We start from the raw sequence: 13,479 nt of genomic DNA on the forward strand, positions 1-13,479 counted from the left end.
AGCAATTTATCAGAAGTCACTTAGGGCTTTTTTTCAGGCACCCCTTCATTTGAGGAATGATGTTTTATCTTATGATAGTTGAGTGTAAGGATCATTGTAAACATTTTAGTGAACCCCTGTATCAGCAGTTTATAGTGAGCCAATTACCGACCTTAGACAACCCAGTTAGGGTTAGCATTAGCCATATGTTTTGAAGTTTTTATTCTTTCCAAGACCTGTTGATGGTTGGAATTGCCTCGCCAAGGAGGGTGTTAGCTCAGATTCTTTTAAATCATTGCTATCCAAGCATTTTCACTGATTTAGTGCTGACTTTACTTGTAAAAAAGTGTTGACTACTTTGGGAACAGCTCATAAAAAGTTTGTTCAAAGAGGACCGACCTTGTCTTGGGTCAGGGGGTTATCGAAGACACCACCTATCTGATGAACATTACCGGCAAAATTTATTGGCTTTAAAATTTGAATTGACACAGTAATATTCAGCTAGCAAGAGTCAGCATTGCTAGATAAACAAGAAAAGTGAGGTTTGCATCTCATTGTCATTTTTATACTGCTGAATAGATGGGTGGCTACATGTATGTAACAAAGATACCATCTTTTGAGGTTGAGGAAGTGGGTTGCAGGCAGAGTATGAGACCACCATCTATTTTGTGGTTTGGTGGGTGCTGTTTGAGTACACATGTAGCACTTTTAACCACTTACCTTAGAGCTTGTTGTACGTCATTTCGTTTTTATCCGAACGTTCCTGTCCATGCCAGCAAGTGGCTAATCCCAATACCTTGTTCTGATCACAATGAAGTACTTCCATCATACTGTTTTATCAACAAGAGCTCCTTTGTGTCTAGCACAACATGGACTGCATATCTTATGTGACTTTCTGTAGCCTTTAGGTGAACAAGATTGCGCTGTTGATGTTCTGCAATTGATACTAAGTTATGCTTTTATCAGCTATAGTCTAGTTGTGTGCTTCTTTGTTGTTCCCATTGCTTGCACATGTTTCTTCAAGCAGTTCGTTACACATTTGATTCTTTTAAATCAATGCTATCTTCGAGCATTTTCACTAATTTAGTCTAGGTTTTTGTATTTTTTTTTAATTCAGGCATAGTATTTTACATAACTTTAATAGCTGTCGAGACTGGCTTAATTTAATATGTGTAAATTTAAATGAAAATTAGTGAAACTTTGAGGAAAGTCAGTCTATATTTATGTACAAGTGCGTAGTTATATTTTCTAAATTACTATATTTTGTTCCATGAATCTTGACTCTCAAGGAAGTGCAACATTTGATTGAATTCTTTTTCAGGGAGTTTTTTAATCCAAGATGTGGTGCCCAACAAGGAGGGCGAATCATCAAAGGTGAAAGTCAAAGTTCGGTTAGACATACATGGCGTGTTGACCGTTGTTAATGCAAGCTTGGTTGAGAAACTAGCTGTCGCTCCTGAAGCTGAGCCAGAAAAAATGGAAGTTGAAGGACAAGAGGACAAGGCAAAGGAAACAGCTGCAGATGACACTAGTGAGGTGTGTTGAACCACACTGTACAGGTGTAAACTATGTTTGTTACTTTGAAACAGTGCATGTGTAATTAGTCATTTTGAAAGGAAAAAATGAAAAGGTTACAATGCATTTGAAACTCATTTGCCACACAGAAAGGTATAAACTTGTCTGGGCACAGCCGAGCTGTTGTTTTTATCTATCGTGTAGAGTTACTGTTTTCTGTGTGAGAATGCATCCAAGATTACATTTTATTTTTTAGTTGGAAAAGGCCAAGGGCAGAAAGAGATAATGAAGTTGTGTTAAAAACACTGAATAAGACTGGTAGTAAGGCTTTGTGGAGTACATAGCTGTAAGAGTATGTTTTTGTTATTTTAGAATGCTAAAGGGACAGAGGATGCTAATGGATCACAGGAGACTGAGGAAGAACCTATGGACACAGCTGCTGAGGTAAGCACATCTGGAATAGAAAGGATTTATTGGTGACCTTCACCCTAAACCAACCACATAATGGGAATGAAAATCTGGCTGTATTAACAGGGTCACTGCATTGATAAGTTTGGCAAAGCTTGTTGAACAAAACAGAAAAAAATAAATGTCTGTACGAAAAAGAAATGCCATGGTGTCCTCAAAAAAAATACTGCGATACCGAAGAGAAGAAACCATGATGACACTGATCTGAATCAACAGATGCTCAAAAAGTAAAAAAAAGAAACAGTTTGCTCTCCGGGTTAAAGTACATATGTGTTATTGAAATAGCGTGAGGTCCACATTGGGAAAATATTGGTCGAGTTCTTTTTTTGCAAGTTTTCAGCTTGGTACATAAACTTGCAAAAAAAAAGGACGAGACCATACTTTCCCAAAACGAACAGAACAAGCTAGTTCAATAAGGTTTTTATTATATAGACTTTTCGGCTTGTTGCTTTCTAGTCAGTGTGAAACTTGTTTATGTTCAAACAGTGTGAGAAAAAGTGCAAGAAAGTAAAAACTCCGACGTGACAGTATGGACAGTTCCTACTTCATAAACTTAATTTAAAACATTTTTGCTTTGTTTTTTGTTTGTCAAAATTGAAACACATTTCTCCTTTCAAACGTACGAACGTAAGTGGTCCATCGTAGCGGTCCGTATAGAAAAATTCGGACTGCTCAGGGAGCCAATCAGAATGCTCCTTTTCAGCACGGACCAGTTCAGCTATATGATAAGGGTAAATATTTCCATTGTAAACTAAAGTGACCTGACCTACTTGATAATTGTGTTGTTTTCCCACAGACTTCAGAATCCACTGAACAGGAAGGCAATTCAAAGGACAAGGCGGCTGATACAGAAAATGGCAAGGACACTAAAGGAAAGAAAGATAATGGTGCACCACCTAAGAAGAAGAAGCAGCAAGTTAAAACAATCGATTTGAGGGTAGAGACATCATCTCCTGGATTGACACCAGCTCAACTGCAGGAGGCTATTGATAGAGAGGTTTGTTCACTTGAATTTCGCCATCTGGTTATTGGACATCTCTTAAGACGTCTAACAAAATAAATGATGTAGTTTGAATTGGATTAGGGATCCTCAAGAACAAAAATTGACCCATTTTAGCCCAAAAGCAATAGATGTATTTTTTTAGTCAGTGACACAGTAATTCTCAGAAAAAGGAAATCCGAGTTCTCCCAACCGGATTTCTTTCAATGCGCACATACCACTGGCACTCATCGACACTCAAATCCTAGCAGTATGCAGGATGTTTGTCCCATGAACCTAGTTAAATGGCCTTAGCTCCCACGAGTCTCCTATAGCTCAGTGGTAGAGCATCCGAACTAGTGATCGGAAGGTGGTGGGTTCACTCCCATTTGGAGAACTCGGTTTTCTTTTTCCAACGAATGTTTGGTTTATCAACAGAGTTGAAAACTTAAGGTAAATTGGCCACCGCACAGAGAGAGATTCGAGTGCTGATGTTTCGAGCGTTGGCCCTTCGTTCGGATCTCTGCTACTGTACGGTAGCTACTTTACCTTTTCCAAGAATGCCTGTGTCACCAACCGAAAACCGAAAAATACAGTTATCGTTTGTTACCAGGCTTAAAACACAACATCACATTTCCTTCAATGTCTGTCTTTGTTTCTGAGAGCAGTGTCTTTAGTTTCTTCAACAGTCACAATGCACCATAAGGAATCCTGTTATTCTGTTCTTGGCTTAGTTTAATGGCCTAAGCTCCCACGAGTCTCCTGTAGCTCAGTGGTAGAGCATCCAAACTAGTAATCGGAAGGTCTTAGGTTCGACTCCTGATAGGAGCACTTAGATTTTTTCCGAGTATGCCTGTGTCACTTACTGAATAACACATCATTTTCTTATTCTGTTCTTGCTGCAGAATCAAATGATACTTCAGGACCGAAAGGAGCGAGAGAAAGGAGTCGCTAAGAATGCAGTGGAATCCTATGTGTATGACATGAGAGGAAAACTGTATTCACAACTGGAGAAATTTATCACTGAAGAGGTGCTTTGTCTATTGACTAACTTCTTGTACCATGGCATAAAAGAGGTTCTCCTAGTATCCCTTGATCTTTCAGCAGCTTTTGACTCCTTAGATCCCAATATTCTCGTCAATAGGCTTGCAACTAGGTTCAGCCTCACTGGGAAAGTGCTTAGTTGGTTCAAGCCCTACCTTTATAATCGCATATAGTAAAAACAAGAGAAACACGATTGGCCAGCTATGTGAGTCATTAATTAAATACAAGATGATGAGAATTTACATCTGTTATGCTGCCACGTGTATCCTGAGTCATTTTATAAATTATACACGACTTTTGGTGAACATGGAAAGCCTGAGATAAAATGCTATTAAACATTAAATAATGAACTTTTTGGCAAATAGGTTTGAGAAAAGTGCACATTTTACAGTCACATGATAGACCACCAGCAGCACTGTTTTTATCAACAAATTCACAAGTTATTTTTACTGTTGTAGGCACGAAAGAAATTTGCATCTGAACTTGAAAAAACAGAAGACTGGCTGTATGAAGAGGGTGACGACCAGTCCAAACAGGTTTATCAGGACAAACTGGCTTCACTGAAGGTAACATCAATTTGCCAGAATCTAAAAATTGACACGTAAAGAGCTGACGATAAACTGTAAATTAATTAGGTTTGGATGGATGAAGATCAGTGAAGTGGATTATCAACGAAGGACTGAATCAATTTTGGCGTTAATTCTGAAACTGGTCTTTAACCTCGTATGAATTATTTTCATTGATTATTATACAGAAAATAGGAGATCCAGTGGTTACAAGGTGTGAAGAATCCCTCACAAGACCTGCGGCATTTGAAGAACTAGGAAAAAGCTTGCAGCAGATAAGAAAAATTCTTGAGCTCTGTGCACAGAAGGTGAGTATGGCTCTTGGCGATCAACTATCGTAAAACCAAGAAATTACTGTTAGTCGACATGGAACTAACTAATCAAAACTGGATCCAAACAAGTACAAGCGTGTAAAGTGATTGCATTAGTTGTTTGACAGTTTGCAGTGTATTCACTCGTTTGATCGTGCTATATTTCAGGATGAGAAATACGATCATATTGAAGCAGAAGAAATCACGAAGGTGGAAAAAGCTGTTGCGGAGAAGGAGCAGTGGATAAACGACAAGTGGAATGCACAGAGCAAGCTGGCTGATCATCAAGATCCTGCTGTCTACACTTCAATGATTCTCTCAGAAAAAAAGGTACCTCAACCTACAAACTGTTCTCCTTACACATAACACATGCGTCAGGCACAAAGTCGTGTAATTAGCCTACGGTTAGGTTTCCTTGTTTGGGTTTCAGCATTGTAGAGTAGTGAGTTGTATGGTAGAAGAGCACGAAGCTGGCTCTCTACTTTGTTTCAAATAAGGTATTTGATCGCACGATACATGTACTTTAAAGAAGGAGTCTGCGTTATTTGAAATAGCTTAATTTCAAGTGCCTGACAAGAATACCGTTGTCCCAGAGCATTTTAGCGGTGAAGTGATGGGATCTTTGAGAGGTAAAAGAAAACAAATGTCTTGTTCCAGAGAAGTAGGAAAACGTTAACGAAATACTTTAAAAGCTACAGCGTGAAACTACGGTTGACAAAAGAGGCATGAGGCATGTGTGTCTGACCAATAGGAATGAAAGTCACTGAAAATCAATTTAAACTGAAACATCTGAAAAGATTTTCACTGGCAGTCTCGAGCAATCCCTGGTGGTCCGACTGGATACGTTCTGGAAGTGTAACACATGAAATTCAAGAAATATAGTTGAACTGCAGTTGAAAGAATTAAGAAATGAAAACCGTCCGAGTTATTACCTTGAACAGGATTCGAACCCATGACCTCTGCGATACCGGTGCAGTGCAGTGCTCTACCAACTGAGCTTCACAATATACCCTTAGGGGGTAAAGACATGTGAGTGAAATTTAGATGTGAAAAGCTCCCAGGTGGCTTGATAGCTCAGTTAGTAGAGTATCGCATCGTTATCTGGGTATTGCAGGGGTCATGGATTCGAATCCTGAATATAGATATTTTCAGCTTCCAAGTTTCGTACGTAACCGCGACGGTCCCTCATTAATTAGTTGATGTCTTCTTGTCTTGTAACATTAGGGGGAGTAGGGAGCTTTAGCAAAGACGACGGCGACGGCAACGAGAACGTCACAAAACAATAGGATTTAATGAGAAAAACAATGACTCTGCACGTACGTTGTAAATGTTGGTACATTTCTTTGCCGTCCTCGGCCAAACAAAGCCGTCAAATTGACCAAATTCGAAGTTTTGTGGCAACGTGAGCACATGCAGTGACGTCAGTGACGGTAAAATTTTCCTTTTTTTATTTTTGGCTCAACTTGAACGCTGTTCCCACCTGTTCTGTTACTGGATAGTTCGGCCACATTATACAAGTTGAACGAATTGGAATAATCGCGAAGTAGTACAAGTAACGCGAAATTATATTTTCAAGCGACGTTCTCGTAGGCCGTTGTGGTACCGCTGGCTGTTCAATTCTTTCAGTCTATTAATAAGGCCTACCCGCCATGTGTTTGTTTTTGTAGTTGTTGGAAGACACGTGTTACACTATATTAAACAAACCAAAACCCAAACCCAAACAAGAACAACCACCAAAGGATGAAGAAAAGAAACAAGAAAACAAGTCTGAAAACGACAAGAGCGACGAAAAGATGGATCAGGAAGGAGAGAATGCAGAAGCGCCGTCTGAACAAGGACAAGAAACACAAGGCGGTGAAGAGGGAAAGAAATTTGACCCTGATATGGAGATAGATTAACAAATATTACAGTCAAGACAAAACAAACGGATGGTGCTTTGAAAGCTGCTGTGTTTCATTCCATTTCATTGGGTTTGCTGTCTTAGTAAGTCGAATGATTTAGTTGCCGTGAACTGGTAAACGAATTATCTGTATGTAGAACTGTTTAAAGGCGACTTGATGATGTCAAGCTGACAAAAAGACTGGTTCTTAATCGGTGCCTCTAATGTCATTCGCTATTTCGAGGTTGAGCAGGGGACTGGGTCGAGTTGAAAATTTTATCCAATTTGTAAATTGACACCACCGTATGAAAGACCAGTTTGGTGCTGTTTGGTTGAATAACAACCAAGTTATGGACCTTGAAACATGGTTCCAAATCCATAGAAACGTCTCTAATTTTGAGACGGCATCCCCCAATATCTTATAAACTCTAAAAGTTTTCTTATTCCTGTGATATACTTAAAAATGATATAAATGCTCAACTCGTCCCAGTCCCCTGCGGAACCCCAATGGCCAATTACTGAAGACACATTTGCGTGGATACTTTGCTCCATTTTTATAAAAACTTATCTCGTATCACGTTAACAAGTAATAAATTTAAAACAGTAGAACAAAAGTGTACACATTGAAAATTTCATGAGCAGTACTGGAAATTGCGTTGAACATCATCATGGCTAATAAGTAAAGTTATCAACAAACAATAAAACTACAGCTTTTTTTTTTAACTGTGAGTGAGAACTTCAGGGGCCAGTACACATGGTTAAAATACAGTCGAAGGCCTACCATCTTCAGTTTCACTGGTTGGCAATATTTTCACATTTCCTGACTCCATGATTTCAATTTGTTTATAAGGGATGAAGGTAGTCTGATGTAGTGTACCCCAGATAACTGAGTGTGGCTGGACCTGAATTGAACGAGGGCCGTGACACGTGATAGCATAAGCTAATGACTTGCGGCCCTAATAGCAATAACAATGTAAGATCGAAACTCAAAACACACAGTAAATTGGCGAGAGTGAATAGTTAAAGGTGGAGATGTGTGCCTTTTGTTGTCTCTCATAATGCTCACGCTTTTAATCTCTCCAAGCTCATTTCTCGCCCAAGGGGCCCTCCCTTGAGCCGTATGTAGACGAGCCCAAGAATTTTAACCTGCTAGGTGTTTATCTCTGCTCAGTCTCATTTCTCGCCCTTGAGTCGTGTTCGCGGACTTTCATCCCCCTGGGCCGTGTGTACACGAGTTCCTGCCTAAGAACTTTAACCTGCTATTTTCCGTGGTGTCAATATCTAGACAATCTCATTTCTCTTCCTTGGCTGTGTGTACACTAATATCTACCATGTTATCTGTTCTCCTGCAGAAGAACTTCAAGCGATCAGGCCCAATTAATAGCAGCTTTATTGTCGGTCTCTTGTTAAGTGCGAGTGCGACTTCGAGATGAAACATTTATACCGCGTTTTTATTGAGAACACTCTGGGTTCTTTGGGGGTGCGAGTTTCATTCTGTAGCGAATAAATGAAGCTGAAAGGAATCGAATGTGAAACGAGCTGGCAGTTTTCAAAGCTAAGCTGGACGTTAATCTCAATGTGAAACAGCTACCGAGAGGAACTCGCACCGGTATGATTCGTGCTGCTGTGAAATGTTGGACTGGTTCGAACAGCACCCCGCCAGCAGAATTTTTCCTTGAGAGGCTCTGCTTGTAGGGTGTCGAACGAAAGCGTTACAAAGTCATGTAACCGTTCCTTCGTAGAATCGTCTGGGAGAGTGTTTCTCACAATCTGATTGGCTATTTCGAAAAATGTCATTTTATTGAGGAAGGACTCAAGGGTTTGGAAATTTTAGCGTAATTCCTGCAGGAACGGGTAACTTAAAGTAAACGAAATCAAATATCAACCTGGACAAACCTCAACATACGTTTCAATGCTATAAACTTTACATTATTTCGTTTTCGTATTGGAAGAGAATTTGGTCTGGTCATGTGACCACACCATATTTTTCTCAAGAACTCCTTCCCTTCATGGGTGGACGATAGGAAGGTTTTTTACTTCGCGCAAAACAAGCTAAGGTGACTAGTTAGGCGATATTAGCTGATATTGGACTTCTGTCAACATCGAGTTAGTTTTTTCGTCTTTTAAGCAACGCAATCTATTTAGCGTGAAAAAATCCGTACGACGGGGAGTTCGCTCAGGCGTTATTTACAAATTTACTTGCGATCACTGTAATGCCAGCTATATTGGTGAGACCACACTTCTTTTAACTTTCACACATACGCATGAAACACATGACGATGAAACTTCAAATATTGAAGGCCACTTTTACATCCGACTGAATTTAAATATAGAATTGTTATTCGTTGTTTTCCGCGAATTTGTTCCGTTCGTTGGCGCCTCCAGCCCTCCACCCTCTAGAAGAGAAATGCGATAACTTGCCGAGAACTATTTCACAAAAAAAGTTAGACCGCAATCTATGGCTTATAACCTAGTCATTCAAATTTAAGTTAATGAGCAGGAGAATTTCATCCATTCGGCGGTTTTTTTTCCTTTTCGTTCGGCGAGAATCAAGAGTTTACGGCCTCCTTTCTGTTTTGCGCTCGTTTTGTTTATTTAGCCGGGGCGGAATATAATATAAACGCAATATCCGTAAAATATCAGTTATGGTTTTAATTAAATGTTTGTTCCTTTTTAATAAAAAAAAATAATAATAATAAAGCAATGAGCCACATTGAACGACCACATTTTAATTGACCCATGATACATCGATCAATTTTAGAGTTTTAATTGTTTTTATTTAGCAAAAACTTTCCACGATATCTCTACCTTCTCTAGAAAATAAAGTATATTCTAAAACGTCAGAGTGCATTATAGCTACTAAAATTGATACAATATATTACAGATAAGATTAACATTTGCACTATGTCGATGCTCTATTTTGACACTAAATGATAAAACCTTTTTGGGGCTAATTACCCAGTCGACGTTAAATTATCCGGCAAAAGAAACACGGTTTTGACTTTTAAAAATATAAGGAGATAATAAAAAAGGATTAAAATAAGATCTATTAATTACAGTAGAGCGCTTTAGTCTTTCAATTGATATTGAGTCAAAATGGGTGAACGTTTAACAAAGTGTAAACTCAGTGATGATCGCCTTCTTTCAACTGGATCATTTGGTGCGTACCTATTCGAGATTCGCTTTCTCAGTCTGTAAGCCTGCCGCTCCCGCCTTGTTGAAGGAAAGACTCGATGGTAAAAACCGTTTAGCGCCACTTTATAACGAGGCAGCCGAAGTGTGCAAAATAATGGATTTAGAGCGCAATTGGCTTGAAACAAAATAAACAACAGTTTCATGACCCACCAGTTCTTCTGACAGATTTCACAGTAATCAAAAACCTGCATCATTAAAAACCATGGCATGGTACAAGCTAAGAACAGTACAAGCATGGTAGCTAGTGTTAATGTAACCTTGCGTTCACGCTCACTTGCTTGAACAACAAATACATCATCAGAATTGACGCTCAGTCTTTTCAGCTTTCGAGTTTGCCTTCGAAGCGAACACACGATGCTTCCGAATAGAGCGATGGTAATGACCAATACCAAGCCGATATGACCGCAGAAGATCTCGTTCCTATACTGTTCCGCCCACTGTCTTATAACCAAGATCAGTGCTGCACAGTAAACACAAATGAACACCACGTTGGCGTAAACTCTTTTTTTAGTGATTCTTTGAGAGTACTGGATGGGGCGGGACACCGCCATATAACGGTCAACTGTTATCAACATTACAAGCAGCATGGAGCAAAGAAGGAGATACGCTGAGGCGCTCTGCATGTCCTTCCTTTCTATAGAAGGCTTCTTTCCAAAAGCAATCGACAGACTGTAGTACGCATCTGTTGGTTCCAAGGCACAGCCCACCAGGAAATCGACCAGAGCAAGGCTAGCGACCAGAAGACATGTTGGCGAGGCACGGATACATCGGTTTGGATCTTTGATGAAAAGTAAAATTACAAGGCCGTTTGAGAAAGATGTGAGTAACGCCAAAGGGCCTGCGAGGACTCCTCTTGTCAGGTAAACTTTGAAAATGATTTCACGCTGACTGCCGCCTTTTGCCAAATGGGAGGCAGCTGTCGTAGCATTTTCTAGCGTCGAACCCGTCACGTTCAGAAACATTTTTCCGTTGCTTAATCAGGTGTCTTTTCGTTTAATCGCAAATTATTTGTAGTCCGTTGTCTGGTCGGCAATTGCGATGTGGCTGTTGGTTTCTGCCCAGCGCTCTATATTTCCCCTTGACTAGCAAACCGGCTTTAACCTTGTTTTGCCAAGTTATTTATCCAAATTGTTATCTATCTTGTTGAAGTTTACGAATTTATCGGAAAATAAGCTGCCAAAGTGTACAATACGGGGGCAGGTGAACACGTAAAGGCTCCCTGGATAATTCATTATGATAAGAAGATAAATCCATATATTTGAAATCCAAACAAATTATTTCCCGAGACGTGCTTTGCTAGTTTTAATGTAATAGCAAAAACAAACTGTCGCTGAGCTTTACCTAAATGAATTTTAAGGATGTGATTAATCTCTAGATATAGAAATCAAGTGTGTACCACAAACATCGCAAAATGGCGTGCGAAACAGAACACGCCTGCAAGACAAAATGAATGCCGCTTCATTAGCGATTTTTTGCAAATTGGTCTGAAGTAAAAAGGCCCATTTTGATCTCTTAAAATGATTATATTTTCAAAGCTTTACACCAATATCGTTGGCTGGGGGCAATACACTTTCCGGTTTCATCATGGGAGACTAAATTGAAAAACATTAACAGAGTTCACTAGCTTCAGCTGAGCCGATATTCAAGAAAAACTCATCGCAAGCCAGGCGGCCGTAAAAGCGGAATATAGCAATATTTAATTTTTTAACGATTTTGAATTCTCTTCAAGAGTAGTTATTTTACATCCCCTTAGTAGATAATCAGATGTCAGGTCTCCCGACACCCTTATCCTGTTTTCTATAATATATAATGAATATATCATTCAAATCGCAACGTATAATACCAAGTCGGAAGTTTGTAGCTATTATCATAGACCACTGTAGGGCTATAGATTTAACATGTAATAAGTTTAATTAAAATGTGGACTTCTAACTTTTTTTTTTCAATTAACTTTTTATTTTACATGTTCATTTGCGTGCTGTTGTGGCTCTCGTGAGTCCTGAGCGTAGGGTTTTGTCTAGATCCTCAGTTAGTTGGTCTAAATATACATATTTCTATCATATGTTAAGAAATACCCTGCTTTGGAAAGGATATTAATTTGTTCCTCAGTAATAACAGGTTCACAAACGTTAACCAAAATTCCTAACTTCATGCTCAAACAGTTCGCAGTCTCATCTGGTGATTATTTTGTGTACTTGCAAACCTATATTTACCAGGGTATTCGAAAATCAGTCAACCCGAAAGCTTCTAACTTGTTGATAAGTATCGCGGACGCGCTTACGTAAAAAGGACACAATAAAATCGTTTCCCCTTGTTGGCGAATTTACAGATGACAAATATGATTAAATTAAGTCAGTTAAGTTCAAGTTTCCTCCGCGCCTGATGGTAAAAACAATAGAACTTCTTCTCAAGATTTGCTTTATAGAACAAAGACATGATTCACAAAAATTGCGCAGTTACAAGTTGTGCAAAACACTTCAGTTAACCATAAACACCTTGCGGTTAGTAAAGAGGTATTGCTAGTACTGATTCAAACATAATCATGACATTCATTTGAACGTAAACAATTCTAAAGCAAGAAGAAGCTTTTGCCTCTTGTTTTCGACGCAGTATTAGCTTGTGTAGCAGGCGCTTTGCGTGGGGTTTTCCATGCGGTCGAAAAGCGAAAAACGCTTAAAACGCCGACAGAAACGTTTGCTTCGCAGGCTAATGCGGTACATGATGGTGAGTTGAAGACCAGATGTGCCGGGCAACAGACGTCCGTAGATGAGAGGGTGATATCATTCATTTACTGTAAGAACTTCTCACCGGTGACTTTTCTTTCGTACTTATTAAATGTGATTTTCATGTTAATTTTAAAAACAACGTAGACAGGAAAATTTCTCAAATATGATTCCAAATTGAAGTCAAACTGACAGTCCAAGAGGCCTCGGCTGCTTAAGCTTACTCTTAATGGGATTTGCTAACAAAGCGCCTTTGAGATTGTTTCTCAGTTCCCGTCCTATTATCTTTAGAGAATTGTCAATAAAAGTCGGCTTGCCCTAGACAGAGGAATACCGAAATAGCAAACATGCCTCGCGGGTTAAGGTGTCTGAAAGATTCGTGATGGGATTAAAAAACAGGCGAGGTCGGTGTTTTTAATTGAAACCTTCACGCAAATGTGTTGTGACTGATAGATTAATAACTGTTGAATTTTTATCAGATGGTCAATGAGGTGTGCATGTATTGTTTAGTTTGTCACCAGAGTGGAGCCACTTCGAACAAAACAAACAAAACAGTGTGAATCCTACACGGCAATCGAACCCACAACTGCCTAGGTTTCAATTACTATGTCACGTAGGCATAAACGAACATTCACCCCCTCTCCCTCATATGCCCCATTATTCACCCCCTCCCCCTCATACGTAGATAGGTAACCTGATTTTTGCTGAAAAACGTAAAAATGTAAAAACAGATGGCATTCCCTCTTGTAGTACAGGCAGTTATTGTGGACCTTATCATTGAATCACAGTTCTCAGGATTAAGGAGGCTCGCAGCAGTTTT

General features: G+C 39.4%; 2 protein-coding genes across 2 annotated transcripts in view; one reads left to right on the forward strand and one right to left on the reverse strand.

The window, feature by feature from the left end:
• LOC146457114 (97 kDa heat shock protein-like) overlaps positions 1-7,464 on the forward strand; it is a 29,148-nt gene extending 21,684 nt beyond the window's left edge. The window contains exons 12-19 of the mRNA XM_085092316.1: positions 1,301-1,515; positions 1,867-1,938; positions 2,759-2,959; positions 3,847-3,972; positions 4,444-4,551; positions 4,740-4,859; positions 5,031-5,192; positions 6,530-7,464. Coding sequence (XP_084948442.1) covers positions 1,301-1,515; positions 1,867-1,938; positions 2,759-2,959; positions 3,847-3,972; positions 4,444-4,551; positions 4,740-4,859; positions 5,031-5,192; positions 6,530-6,760 — 1,235 coding nt within the window. The 3' untranslated portion in view covers positions 6,761-7,464. The remainder of the gene's footprint in view (positions 1-1,300; positions 1,516-1,866; positions 1,939-2,758; positions 2,960-3,846; positions 3,973-4,443; positions 4,552-4,739; positions 4,860-5,030; positions 5,193-6,529) is intronic.
• LOC146457115 (histamine H2 receptor-like) lies at positions 7,311-12,118 on the reverse strand. Its single transcript, XM_085092318.1, has one exon. The coding sequence runs from the start codon at positions 10,896-10,898 to the stop codon at positions 9,810-9,812; it is 1,089 nt and encodes a 362-aa protein (XP_084948444.1). The 5' UTR covers positions 10,899-12,118; the 3' UTR covers positions 7,311-9,809.
• Positions 12,119-13,479: the final 1,361 nt, after the last annotated feature.

Source organism: Pavona decussata, unplaced genomic scaffold (genome assembly GCF_977016875.1).
Source record: "Pavona decussata unplaced genomic scaffold, jaPavDecu1.1 SCAFFOLD_246, whole genome shotgun sequence".
In the NCBI taxonomy this organism is placed as follows: domain Eukaryota; kingdom Metazoa; phylum Cnidaria; class Anthozoa; order Scleractinia; family Agariciidae; genus Pavona; species Pavona decussata.

Coding starts and splice junctions, on each gene's coding strand:
- LOC146457115 (XM_085092318.1), bottom strand. CDS start 10,898: ATGTTTCTGAACGTGACGGGTTCGACGCTAGAAAATGCTACGACAGCT.